This window comes from Falco rusticolus, chromosome 20, assembly GCF_015220075.1.
Source record: "Falco rusticolus isolate bFalRus1 chromosome 20, bFalRus1.pri, whole genome shotgun sequence".
Lineage (NCBI taxonomy): Eukaryota > Metazoa > Chordata > Aves > Falconiformes > Falconidae > Falco > Falco rusticolus.
In genome coordinates, this window is record NC_051206.1 from 3,725,564 (window position 1) to 3,739,417 (window position 13,854).

General features: G+C 50.3%; 1 protein-coding gene across 4 annotated transcripts in view; it reads left to right on the top strand.

The window, feature by feature from the left end:
- Window positions 1-13,854, top strand: part of BIN3 (bridging integrator 3) — a 41,169-nt gene that overhangs the window by 19,099 nt on the left and 8,216 nt on the right. For all 4 annotated transcript variants that reach the window (XM_037371572.1, XM_037371573.1, XM_037371574.1 and 1 more), the window contains 3 exons: window positions 3,224-3,360; window positions 3,656-3,696; window positions 13,324-13,465. In XM_037371572.1, coding sequence (XP_037227469.1) covers window positions 3,224-3,360; window positions 3,656-3,696; window positions 13,324-13,465 — 320 coding nt within the window. The remainder of the gene's footprint in view (window positions 1-3,223; window positions 3,361-3,655; window positions 3,697-13,323; window positions 13,466-13,854) is intronic.

Sequence of the window (13,854 nt, forward strand, 5' to 3'; positions counted from 1 at the left end):
CCGCCGCAGCTGCCCGCTGCTGCCTGCACGGCAGGCTTTTAAACCCAAGATGGGAGAGAGGAGATGGAGCAGTCTGGTGGAGGGCAGCTGGGAGAAGTGGATTCGGTGGATGCCGGTTATTAAACCGAGCAGGGCAGCCTGCAGAAACATGCAGCAAAGAGCTGTTTTAAACACAGATGGCTTTTCTCAGCATGTGGTTTGGAGTAGTCCCTATTTGTACCGGGCCCCCACAGCTCCGGAGCCAAGGCAGATGCACCAGCGCAAACAGGTGTGGGCTGGACTGGTCCAACACTCATCTCGTGGGAGCTGGGTTCGCAGAGGGGCAGGGGAGTGGGATGGAGCCCCACTGGCTGCTTTGCCAGCGAGGGGCTGGCAAACGCTGGGCTTCCCATGATACAGACCTTCACCTGGGTGTATGTGTGTGTGCGCGCTCGGATATTGCCAGACGTAAACATGGATCCCAGCTCCTGCCCGCGCGCTCCCACCCTTCCCAGCACAGTGCTGGCACGTACGTGTGCTTGCACAGGGCGAGTGGTGGGAAAGGCACCAGTAACCAGCGCTGCCAGGACTCCTTTCCAGGGTGAAAAATGCCCTTTCTGGGGACTCTGGTCATTGTCAGGGATCCTTGGTAAGTTTTTCCTTGTTAAGGATTCCCCTCCCCTCCCTTGCAGTGGGCGTTGTTTATATGGAGCATTTCAAGTCCCAGAGGAGCTGTGGGAGGACTTTCTTTTTCCGTTCTGCTACATGGCAGAGTCACAAATGAGCCTTGGCCAGATCCAGTAAGATCTGATTTCTCATTTAAAGGCATGAAATCATGAGTGTAAGGGAAGATTTTGAATGTGGCGTGGTGAGGGATGGGTGAAGGCAAAGGAGGTAGATCTGATTGAGTGCTGAGGACTGCTTTCCTCACCTGGCAGTGCCCTTTGCCACGAGGAGATGGCCGTCCTCGCTCAGCCAACACCCGGCCCCCGTATCCGATGAGGATGGCAGCGCAGCAGCCTCGTTGTGTCCTCCTGAGCGTCTTTATTTCTTCCAGTGTACCTCTGTGCTGAGGGGGCTGCTTACTCGCTGCCTGCAAACACTCCCTAGCAAACTGGACCTGGTGGCTTGAGTCTCCACCTTCTGCCAAAAAAGACTCAGAACGAGACCGATTCCTCCGTCTGGATGAAAATGTTCCTGTGAGGCTCGGCCGCTGCTCTGCCAGCTGCAGCAGCGTGGCTGGGAACAGGGTATGGGTTATTAGCAGCACTCTCTGTACTGTGGCTGAAGGTCGTTAACCTCCTTCCCCACCCTCTTTCCAAACAAAATAGGATCTTGAGAAGCAGGAGGATGTTCTTTAATCGGAGAGAAAAGCTTTTCTTTTGAAATGAGGCGCAGGTAACCCACTGGATCACCGTGGCTCTAGAGAGCCAAACTGTTCTCCACTACTTGTGTATCGCGATTCAAACAAGCAGTGCCTCTCTAAAAGTGCCTCCTTTAATTGCAGTCGCGTCTCACGTGCTTCATGAGCAAAGCACCTTAACAGACCCTCCCGAAGCCCACCCCGAGGGGCAGGCGATGCTCTCCTCTCCCATCCCATGTCAGCAATGTGCCTGTTGAGTTTGGATTGAAGAGGTGGCACCCGGAGATGCCCTCCAGGGGTCCCGGCTCCCCGCACAGCAGTGGGGACACCCAGCCCCCCACGGCTGCTTTTTCGGAGCCGTACAGGTGAGGTCAGTGGTGCAGGGGAACTGTCTGGCCCAAAATCTGGCCCAATGTGCCTGACCCCCCCGCCCCCGCCGGGTTCTGGCCTCCCGGTGTGACCCCGGTGCTCACAGCAGCTCCCCTCGCTACAGTACGCTTACAGTTCTCTCCCGATGAAGGGAAACTAATTTTTCTTCCAGCTGAAGGAGTTCTGCCATTCTTAACTCCGTCCCGTTTTGGCACAAATCCTTCCTCAGATGTGGTCACACATATGGATTATATCCCATCTGTTTAAAGGTTTAAATGCCTAAACCCTTAATGTTTGGATAATAGATGGATACGGTAGCTTTGTTATTCTGTAGTTCTGCATTGAGCTTCCCAGCTATTTAGCTTCTGAGCTCTCTGTATAATTGTGTGTAACCTTTAAATCAGAATGTTTAACCCCTTGATTTATGATCTTAAGCCCCATTATTCAGATGACTTTAACTTTTACTATCTGAATGAGTACAGTAGGAGTCTTTCCAAAGCTCATCTGTAGCACGGCTCAAGCATCTGGCTTTCTGATCTTAAACTGGAATAACTTCCAGCAACAGTGCTGACGAAAAAGAACATTTTTTTTTTTTTTAAGTACCCGTGACTTTTTTTTTCTCCTTTATTCCCATTTATATTGATGCTTGCCTTTTTATAAATCTTTTTTTCCATTCTGTACCTTAGCTATTTTCTTGCTCTTTTTTAGCAGTCCTGTCATAGGGATTTAATTTTCCCTTTGAAGACAAAGTGTTTGGATAGGAAGAGAGATGTCTGATGGAAAACAAGCAGAAGTGCTCAGCGAGGGAGGAACTGAAGCCCGTGAGAGTGTGACGTGGTGTTTCTGGACTTCTTGTGGCAGTCTCAGGGTCTGAAGAGACTTCAGCCTTTACATTTTCCCCTGGCTTCTGGGGTTCATCTCCACGGGCAGAAAAAGTGCTTAGCCAGCTTGTGTCTCTGCTTCTTGTGTAGTGCCTATTTTGAGATTGAAAGAGAAACCTCGTCTTCTAGTCCTGTCAGTCTGGTCCTTTTCCACCAGCACTAAATCCACTTCAAATATATATTTTTGTGAAGCCATTTGAAAGACTTAATGGACTGTGATTTTTTTTCCTCATTGTGGAAGAGCTGTAGTGGGACTGAGAGTGACACTTAATAGTCTGTCAAGAAAAGACGTATAAAAATCCCATCTACATTTTTTTTAAGAGAACAGTGCTTTTGTTAGTCTGGTATTATTTCTGGCAACATCACAAGCCATACATCAGAGTGGTTCAGACTTAACAGATAAAAACAGTTCTCTGTGAATGAATTGATGGCTCTTCCTTTCTTTTCACTCAACTACCAGTGAATATCTTCCTGGAAAGTTGTGCTAAACCCCCTGCCTTGGTGGCTGAAGTCCCTGATTTTTGCCCTTTGTAGATGCAGGTGCCCACCCGGGGTTGTGTGGCTGTCCCACCAGGCAGCCGCTGAGATGTGACCCTCTCTGCTTTCCTTTGCATGCTCCTGTTTCCCACAGCCATGTCCAAGTCGGCCGTCAAAATCTCTTCCGACCTGCTGTCTAACCCCCTGTGTGAGCAGGAGCCCGGCTTTCTGGAGATGGTCATGGCCTTCGACACAGCGATGAAGAGGATGGACTCTTTCAACCAGGAGAAGGTGAGTGTGGGTTTGGCTGAAGAAGGGGAGACCAGGGTGTCCTTCTCTTTTTGTCATCGTCTCCAAGATGCTTCCCACGTGAGTTTCTCTATAACCTTACTCTTCTTCTGACTCTGGTTGTACTGGGGATTTCAGCTCACCTCGAGCACATGGGATGAATTTTCTATTTTTTGGTTAAAGGGTGTTGTGGTTGAAGCTCCTGCCATCCTATGGTAGGCACTGTACAAATGTATCATTGTGCAAACGGGCTTTTTCAACAAGCCTGACATATAATCATTCCTTTTGCTTTCGACAGGTGAATCAGATCCAAAAGACAGTTATAGAGCCTTTGAAAAAGTAAGTACCAACATTGTCTTATGAGCCATATCGAGTGTTTGTCATAATTGTGTACTGCAGGGCTGTGTATCATGGAAAGAGTGGTTGTGGGGTTAGAAACCAACCCTTCTAAAGAGGTGATAGTTCACATCCCTGTGACAAAATCACATCCTCCTTGCTTTACAGCTGGGGCATGGAAAGGTGGGATGGTCTGGCTGAGTCCATACTCCCATTCTGTGACAAGGGTGAAGCCCTTTTGTGTCTCACCCTGCCAGATGCCTTCCTCTGGACTTTCAAGAACACCAGAGATGAGTAATGTGGAATGCATTAAAACCTTCAACTTCCCTCCACTCATGTGTTGGTTACTACCAACGCATTGCTACAGCTGGAGAAAAATCGGCTGGGGAGCTGGGGAGCTCTGCAGCAGGCACGGACAGTGCCATCCAGCCCAGGGCGGTGAGCGTTCGCTTGTTTGAACAAAAGCTTGCTTTCAGTGAAAGTTCTTTCATGTTTATAAATCATACATCTGTGCAGGAAAGAAAGAGACGTTGCAGAGCTGTCTTAGCTGGGCAGTGAGCAGGTGCAAAGTACGGGCAGAAAAAGACCCGTAACTGATAACTGACCCAGGATGGGATGTCTCAGGTTCTGGGGAAAGGCTTGCAAACCTCTGCAGGAAAAGCTTCAGACCACGCGTGGCCTGAAGGGCCAGCCTGGGGTGCACGTGGAGGGGAGCCCGCTGCCGAGTCACACCGAGAGCCACCCTGTCACCGGGAGGGGAGGTTTGGAGCCGGACCTGGCTCTGAACTGTGCCCGTCCACAGATTGCACAGCTTGGAATGAAATCCTTATCAGAGAGCGAGAGCTGGAGCTGTTGACAGTGCTGTTCTGGTAGCAGATTTCTGGTTCCCCCCCCCCCCCCTCCCCGTTCCTTGCTAACTGGTGCCGTACGGTGCATCAGTACCAGTCATGCCTCGGCACCGCGGCAATTTTGTCCCCTGGGTCTCACCTGGTGCAAGTCCCCTCCGTCTGCACCCTTCCCACCAGCATTAGCAGCCGTAACCAGTGTCGCAGGCTGTACCCCCGAAACATTTAAGGAGTGCTTCAGTTGCGATACCAAATGTCTTCTGAAATCCTGAGATTTGCTGTTTTCTTACAAGAACAGAGCAAGCGAGCGAAAATAAAATAAAATTACTTTAATATGACAGTAAGTGTTGCAAATTGCTGAATAACAATTTTAGTTTAGGTTTGACACAGGGTGGTTTGGGTTTTTTTAAGTTGTTGTTTTCTGCCCAAATCTGAAAGTAAAATCTCATATACCGCTTAGCACATGAGGTTACAGTGTGTTTCTATTCGGGGGATGTTTGGTGACTCAAGTTTCACCTTGGTCATCTATCTACAACCAGAAATTCTTGATTATTTAGGGGAAAAAAAAAAAAGAGAGAGAAAGAAAAAGAAAGAAAGAAAGAAAGAAAGAAAGAAAAAAATCCCAGGCTTGTTCTGTGGAATTGTGTTGCTTATTATCTAGATTGTCCTCATGAAAGATACATTAACTTTTTCTTCCAGCATTCTGTTAAAATTGGAAGAAGGGCTTGTGTCTCTGAAATCTTCGTGGTGGTTTTTTTCCTCCCCAACTTGTGCTAGTTGATGAAGGATAATACCTTTCCCGGCAAACCCTGCTTCGTGTTTTAAACCCCGGGCAGTGTATGGGGCTGTTAATTTGAGATCATAAAACCATTTCCACTTTGCTGATGCTTTATTCTGCATTCGTGCAGCGTTTGGCTCAGGGTGCTCTAGATGCTGCCGTAGCACGAATGGTGCAGAAGGGGAAAGTCCCCTTTCCTCTTGCTTCAGGTTGGAGGCAGCTGGGCGAGATCCCGTTGTATTATTCCTGCCGTAGGGAAATATTGGGGGAATAGTGGAGTCTTACAGGACACAGGGGCCGTTGGTTTGTTCCTCCCTGGTGCAGGTGCGGTGCCCGGGAGCACTTTCGCCAAGAGGTTTCAGCTCACAAGGTGTAACGCTGAACTCGCTGGTTATCTGTCTGGTCCTTAGCGAAATGTAAGGGTGTTTACTTCAGCATCCTGGCTGCTTTCCAGTCTTGGCAATTCTCTCCAACTTCCTAAATTTCCATTGGACTTGAATATGGTATTTTTTTTTTTCCCCCTTCCTGCCCTTTGGCACCTGCAAACAGTTGCTGCGTGCTCTTAAACAGCTTATGTTTCATGCTCGGAGAGGCTGCATCTCCATGCTGAGCGAAAAAATGTTCCTTTCGTTCTCTCCGACTCTCCGCGAACGTAGGTACGTGCATGGCCGAGTCGTGCAGCCAGGAACATTTCTAAGGAGCCCAAGGGTCCATTTTGAAGCTGATGAGATGCAGGAGAGAAATGCAGAGCTTGCACCTCCCCTTGTCCTGCTGGCAGATAAACCCCAGCAACATTTCTAGGATAAAAGTTTCAGATTAATGAAAGCTGCCTTGAGGAGCTCTTCTTATTTCCAGTTAGGTATTGCTTCCCCTCGCAGAGACAGTCCTCCCTAGCCTCTCCCAAACTTGCTTTGACCTAGAAAAAGGCTTTTGCTACAACAGCTGCACTTTATTACATCTTCACTGGTGGTCTTTTATGGTTTATTAGCCAAAGAAACAGATAAGTATAATCCAGGCAATTATCATTAGTGGTAATATATCGTAATCAGAGGCACATGTGCAGTAAAATCTCCATTCAGTTGTCCAGGGATAGTAGGTTTCCGACAAATACTGTAGAATTTGTTGAACCATGGAGAAGAAAGCAGTAGTAGATTTAGAGGGGGGTGGAGGCTCGTATTGTTTAAATCCTTCTGCTTCTGGGGATGTAGGGTTATTCAGAGTTTTGCTTTTTGAGCCCCAAGAAGCCCTTGGCTGGGAATCACTCATTTAACTTCAGGGAAGGAGCAAAGCTCTGGTGAGAATATTGCATATTTCAGCGTTTGGGTTGGGCAGGGAACTGGGGTGGCTGGGAAAGGTCGGGAGGGATCTGCTCTCCTCTTTGGGAGATGCCTGCATAAATTCACACCACATCAGTGAATTTGGGGCAAGGGGGAAGTAAAACAGCTGGTTTTTACTTCACTCTTCCAGTTCTTCACTCCGGCTTGGGTGAGCAGCGAGGTGTATTGGCTGGATTGGGGATCGGTGATAGACTCTGTACTGTCATCCTAGTATTAACGTATTGCGTGTCAGTATTTAAGGAAGGAAGCAGCTTAAATTAGCCAGGTGGTTTGGAGATTCACGGGCTTTAATGCTTTTTACGTTTGGAACCGATTTTCAGTGCCGCAGGGTCTCAGTTTAACAAACTCCAGCTGTCTGAACCTCCCTGGGCATCGGGCTGTCGTGGTCACCCCGGTACGGTACCATCCCCTTGGCTTGGAGCACGGTCCTGCTCCTGTAGCCGAAGCCGAGGAGCTGCTGCGGGATGGGGAGAGGCTGTGGCAGGGGGGACGCAGTGGGCATTGCCACCTGGGTGCCATCAACCCAGGCTGGGTGCCATCAGCCCGGGCTGGGTGTCAGCGCAACGGGAGGTCCCAGAGGTACAATCCCAAGAGCCGTTCGCAGCAGATTGATGTAGAAATTCAATTAGAGCTGGATGTCTGCAAATATCTGCCAGCGATAGCAACCGGTGCTTGGCATCCACCGAGCATGGGAGGGGGGGTCGTCGTCGTCTTCTTCCCACACCCCTGCCATTAACATGAACCCTGGAGCTGCATTTCCTCGCCGGCAGCCGAAGCAGATAACCGGCCACCAGCAGCCCCAGGGGTACCCGGGACCGGAAGCAGGAAAAGCCGCTTTCATGTCCTTAACGAGCCCCTAATGAGGATTTCGTGCACAAAGCTAGCCACATGGCTGCCTGGCCCCCTCCCGCCGCGCGGGGCTCTCAGCCTAATCCCCAGCTCGCTGCTTTTTTGTACCGTCATCTTCATTTCTGTTCCTTTTCGCTCTGGTCGGAAGGGCTGGTTTTAATTTCCCCCTTCCTGGTGGGTGGACGGGCCCACGACGGACGTGTGGGCACGGGCTGAGGAATGGCAGGCATCCCCCAACATAGCCCAGATGCTTTGGCCTCGTGCTGAGCCATCCTCGGGCCTCTCCAAACTTCCTCCTCATCTCATCCACCGTCACTTTCTTTTGCGTCTGATGCTCCCCAGCTCTGTTCTTCCTTTTTCCCCTGTCCGGTGCCAGCTGTAGATCCTGTCCTCTTCCTTTTGCTTTCGTTATCCAACCGCTTGTCCTTAAAATACCATAGGGAAGAGCGCATGTGCATGCCAGCCTAGTCCAGCTCACGGGGCTGCCAATGAGAGCGGTCAAGACACTGGCAAACAGGGAGAAATAAAGGTTTTACTATTATTTTTCCCTGAGCTGAAGCCCTAGCACCTCTTTCACGTTGCTGACGCTAAAAATGGGGACTGGAGGAAGCCGCAGGGTGAGCACTGGGGATACATCGGGGATGGAGAGGGAGAGGAAGAGGTGGGATGCTCGGGGACCTTGCTGCAGGCAGGGAAGTGATGGGATGGTCCCACTCTTTGTGCATCCCTGCCACAAGCTGCTCACCGGGTTTGCCGGCAGCCTCCCACTGGAGAGGGAGAGAAGTTTTCAATCTTCAAGGCACCAGACTTGTCAGCTGGGCTGACTAGCGAATGAATCCGGCGGCGGCGGGAATCCTGGTGGCACTTTTATCCTCCGTGGCAGTGTCTCTCCAGCTCTGTCCTTTAATTACGGGAAGCTGAAGGGAGGCTGGAGCGGAGACGAGGTGGCAACATGATTTATAATTCAGAGAATCCAGCGATTTATGGGTTTTTTCCAAGGCTAAACTGTCATCCTAAGAGGAGTTCACCAGTACATTCCCCCTCTCCCCCGCCCAGCAGCGGGGAGATAGTAATTTGTATTTTCTTTTAGTTATCCCTGTGTATCTCCCCTCACCTGCTCCTCTTAAGCCGCCTGTACTGTAATCCCTGCTCAGCAGCCTTGCCTAAAAAGTGACAGGGAACAACAGCAGCTTATTCTGCAAGCTGCTTTTGTGGCGGGGGCTCTAATGCCCTGTGCTGATGTTTTACCTTCGCTCCCACTCTGTGTTTTTAGCACCGTACCCACCACGTTTTCTTTTAAGTCGGCTTCAGTTTTCTTTGCTTTGTATTAAAAAAAAAAAAAAAGTAAGTCTCGAGTAACAGAGGGCGGTCCTGGGGATTTGTGAGCGGTTACGGCTGTCAGACCCTCTCATCCCCTAGAAAATCAGGGTCTGGGTGGAGCGTATGAGGAAGGATGGTGCTGGCCTTATCAACAAATACCCGCACCAGCTACAGGGCTTTTCACCCGCACTTCTTGCAGCACTTTGTAGCAGGAGAGATCGTTGTCCCCGTTCCACCATGGGTAAAATGACCCAGGTTTGCTTGTGGGGCTTCCCTGGTCTTTCTAAAGTGCTGTCGTTCTGGGTTTCGTTGTTCAGACATCCAGAGTGCCTGATGTTCTTTGGATGTTGCTCACCACCTGTGGCACTGATGATGGTCCTTGTCCCTTGTCTGCTGGCGCCGCGGCTGCCAGGAGGGTTTGCAATGCTTAGCCAAAGGCTTTGGAAAAGACTTGAGATCCTTGTGGGGTTGTTCTGGCAGGGCTTGGGAAGCTGAGGGATGTGTTTGTGGATGGCAGCAGCTTCTGGAGCCTCTGTAGACGGCCTTTCTGCCAGGCTTTCCATGAGGAGCATTTGTAAATAACATGCATGAGATATTTGCAAAGACACTGGGGTGACATGTGAAATGCAGCAATTTATTAAGTCATCAGAATAACTTGGCAGTGGCGGGAGCCCGTATCTCTCTATCACCCTTCATGAGTGTTTACCACCCCTGGCACTTGACTTGAGATCGTGTTTCCGTGTATACAGGGGAGAAAAAGCCGGGCAGGACTGCAGCATGGGCGAGAAACCCGCTTCTGAACTCCCGGGGAGTTTCAGAGCTGCTGGGTTAACAGGGAATTCAGGCGGAGTAATTCCTTCAGGTGCCAGAGGCAGCTTCGCCTCAATCCAGATCAGTCCAAGAAGGAAGGAGCATCCTTCCCTGCTTGAGCTGAGCTAATCCTGCATGAAAATTAAACCAGGTGACTCACGAGGAGAGCTCAGTCTGCATGGGGAGAGCTTGGTTGGCACTGGGAGAGCTGGGTTGGGCACGCTGGTGGCGTCTGGAGGAGCCACAGCTGGCCAAGTCTTTCCTGGTGGTGCCAGCGGTGAAGGACCACGGCACCGAAGCAACCTCAGCTGCCACGCGGGGTTTAGACTTAGAAATCCCCATGCCACCTCGCTACTCAGCTGTGGCTGCTCAGGAGAAACTCCAGCACTCAAGCAGGTTTCAACTTTGCTGCTCACAGCCCTTAAAACCCCCTCAAGCATTTCAGGAGGGTGGTTTGAGCCCCCTGGGCACATCCCTCAGCAACCCATCACTTAATGCTGATGTTCCTTTCCAGTTCCCCAGGCCAGCCCGGCTTTGGATCCAGGAGCGGGAGTGATGCGTTGTGTTAATGGCAGCTTGTGGAGCTGAGCCACCCCCCTTCCCCCTCTGAAATGCAGCGTATAATCTATGCATTAAAAGTCCTTGTGAGACAGTAGTTGCTGTGCCTACACAGTAACAGCCTCTTCAGATCCAGCGCTGTAGATATTTTTTTAAAGCGCTGCTGGAGTACAGTGTCCTTCCATTATGGGCTGCGAAATTGCACTGAGTTGGTACTGGGAACAAAAAAAAAGGGGGGGGGGGGGATAAAAATCCAGCCTTTTTTCCTTTTTAAAACCAGCTTTAACTTCAAAGTAAATGGAAACTGTCTCGCTGATCGTCTTCTGCATTCGCTCTTGCTATATTTCTGAGCTAAAGGGTTCGCTTTTCCCCTGCGGTAGCGAGTTTGTAAGATGTAAATGGCTGCGTGCTAATTCTCTGGTGTCTCGTGGCTCTTTTAATGTACGAGCACCGTGGAAGTGCCGAGCGTGAGGGAGTGTGTAAGAGAAAGGACTCGAAAGCCGGACCATCAGAAAAGCACCGTTTCAAAGCTGGTGTTGGGTACCGACACAAGGCTCGGCTTTTTTGAGGCATCTTCTTGATAAGCCTTTTCCAAGAGCTGATGGATGCGCGGGCAGTGCTGGCCACATCCAGGCCACGCTGGTGGCTTGGCAGCCCCGGAGGGATGGCCGCAGCTCAGCGTTTGGTGCACAGCCTCCCTGCAGACCAGGGGAAGGAGGATTTCCCAGCCCCAGGCCACCTCCTTGCATGTTTCCCAGGCTCGGAGGCAGGTTGTGGAGGAGCAGCGTGTTCGCCCCCATCAGCCCGAGTGAGCTGCAGCTCGCTTCTTGGATGCGATGCACAGAGGTATGAGGTTGTGTGCCATTGCCAAACCTCCCCCTCTCGGGGATATAGGACAAAGATAAAGCCGAGAGCCTCTGGCCTGGTGGGATCCATCCTTTCCATTGCCAACTCGTTAATAATTGGGAGAAATTTCTGCAGAAGCTGCAACCTCAAGCTGCTGCCGTTAAGCGTGCTCTGTTGCCAAAGAACGCTTGTGTTGTTACACCGAGGAGACCTCTCCACCCGGGTACCCCTTCCCCTCCTCCGTGCAGTCCTTACTGCCCATCCCTATTTCCCTAGCCCTCTCACGGCATATTTTTGGCCCTTATGGAGAGGGAGGAGATATTTTAGCAGCCAGCCATAGCCCAGGAGATGGTGAGTCCCTGCTTGGAGCCCAACGCGGCCAGGACGTGTAAGCCACCGCGGCATTTCAATATAACGGGGAGCCGTGTGTGAAGGTTACCATAAAAAGCAATGTCAGGGCAGCAGCATCTGATCCGCGCGCGGGCAGCTGGGCGGCAGGGTGACGCTGGGTGAGCTCCCTGATGACTTTTGCAGGTCGCTCCTCGTGCCACGGCCCCAGCTGCGACAGTCTCTCGCGATAGTCTGGGTCGGAGGGAGAATAGCATCGGGTGAGCCCATGAGAGCTTTGCTGGCCGCGCGCGGGCTGGCCCTGGTTATCCTCAGCCGGCGGCGTTGCAGGAACGCGTCACTGGTTCGGTGGGGGATGCTTGAACACAAACGCCTGAACATAAATTCGTACTAAAACAAACCCTTCTCCCTCGCTTCTGGCGTTTGCCCTTTGCAAACTGGTTGAAAAAAAGGCTCAGGGACAAAAGCTTTGCCTCTGCACCCGCCGGTCTGGCACATTAGCACCCTCCGGGGTGAGCGCAGCAGCGGAAAATGAGATTTTAATAGGGGATGGAGTGGCTGTGCAGGGCTGCGAACGCCCGTGGTTTTGTTTGAACCCCAATGGCTCTGCGTTAGCCCTGCATCTGATTACATCCAAAGCAAATTAGAGTCGTAAAGTGAGATTTCTGGTTTTCTTTTTGCTAATGTGCCCCCCGGCCTGGATTATAGGGTTAGGGTTGGGTTTTTTCTCTTCAATTTAAAGAGATCAGAAAGCTCTTCGCTTGCCTCTCAGAAGTAAAAATCATCACCAGGCTGTTTAGATACATCTTTTTCACGACTGGTTCCTGGCCTTGGCCCCCCAGAATGACCCTGTAATGTGTGGAGATTAAATTAATATATCCAGAGGTAGCATGACCCATTTCATATGAACCCACAGCCCAGCACCAGCGCAGTCCCTGCCAGTATAATTTGATTTACTGAAATTTGGGAGACGAGCAATGCTCCAGTTTCTGGCTCTCCCTCTTCTGTCATGTTCAAAAATATTCTCTCTTGTCTTCACCGTCAGATGTTCATGTTTCCTCAATTTGTAACACATTTTAATAATATGAATCTTCCCGTAGCCTGGCTAATTGTTGGCTGCTGTTAATCCTTCTGTGTGGGGTACAGAGCTCCTCTTCAGCTGGGCAAGCCTTGCTGTACAGCAGGCTGAGGTTTGTGACCCTAGGAATCGTTTGGAAAAGCAAAAGTCGCTGCAGTTAATATTTATTTTGCACTTCATATATATTTTTCCTGGACTTTTTGATTCAACTCCTGCCGGCTCATTCCGTTTCCAGACACGGTGTTGGGGAAATACCACATTAGCTGACTATATATGGGGGGAAATTGTTTATTTTTCTCTCTTTGCTTTGCACGGTGGAGTTAACAGCTTTGTTTTCTGCAGCAGCTTCCGTCCCCATCCCAGATAAGGCAGCTCTCCGTGTTCTTGAACACAGCAGCTGGAAGAGAGGGGGAAAACTGTTAAAAATAAAGAACTAATGGTAAAAGCATAAGGGCTGGAAGGAGAAGTCAGAAGCAGGTTGGGACCTTCAAAGTACTTTTAGCAGGCTTTGCAAAATTGGCTCATTTTTTATTACTATTATTATTATTTAAAAACACACCCTTCGACACATGAATTGACCTTCACAAAAAAACCCAACAAGCATGTGCTTCTCGCTGTCCTCTCAAACACTGTACCCTGGCAAGGCTTTGCAAATCTTTATATATAAACTTAATCATTTCTTCCAGTCTCCTGGAAGATTGCAGCAAAAGCTTTTCTCTTTGGAACGGGCTTTGTTTAAACCCCTGGGTGTTTTTGGTCTGAATCCTGAATTATCTGGGAACTTTTTGGCTGGGAAGTTGCCTTGGATGCTGCATCCGACCAAGATATCCCAATCTAATGTCCTTCCCATCCTTTCACCAGGTTCAGCAGTGTGTTCCCCAGCCTGAACATGGCAGTAAAGAGACGGGAGCAAACGCTGCAGGACTACAAGCGCCTGCAGTCCAAGGTGGAGAAATACGAGGAGAAGGAGAGGACTGGACCCGTCCTTGCCAAGCTGCACCAGGTACTGAGATGCTCGTGGCCCCAGAACTCAAGTAGGGTCACCAGGAAAACTTGGGAAGAGCTTTTCTCTTGGTGCTTGACATCCATGCCAAGCCCCCGTGGAATATAACATTTTGGGAGCATGACTTTTATTGATGCAAAATTGCCGCGTAGGGTGCTTGCTAACAGAAATGTGAGTTAGAGCACTCAGTGAAGGGAGAGAGCCAGTTTTCCAAAATAAAATGGAATAAAAGCCATGGGAGCTGGGGATGCTCGGAGGAGCGGCCAGCGCTGAAGTCGATGCGTAGGGGATTTCCCCCTGACCTCCGTGTCCGAGCAAGCAGCTGGGTGGGAAGAGGGGGAAGATCAGAGCGTTTTGAGGCTTTGTGTTTGCCACCTGTTACAAAAATT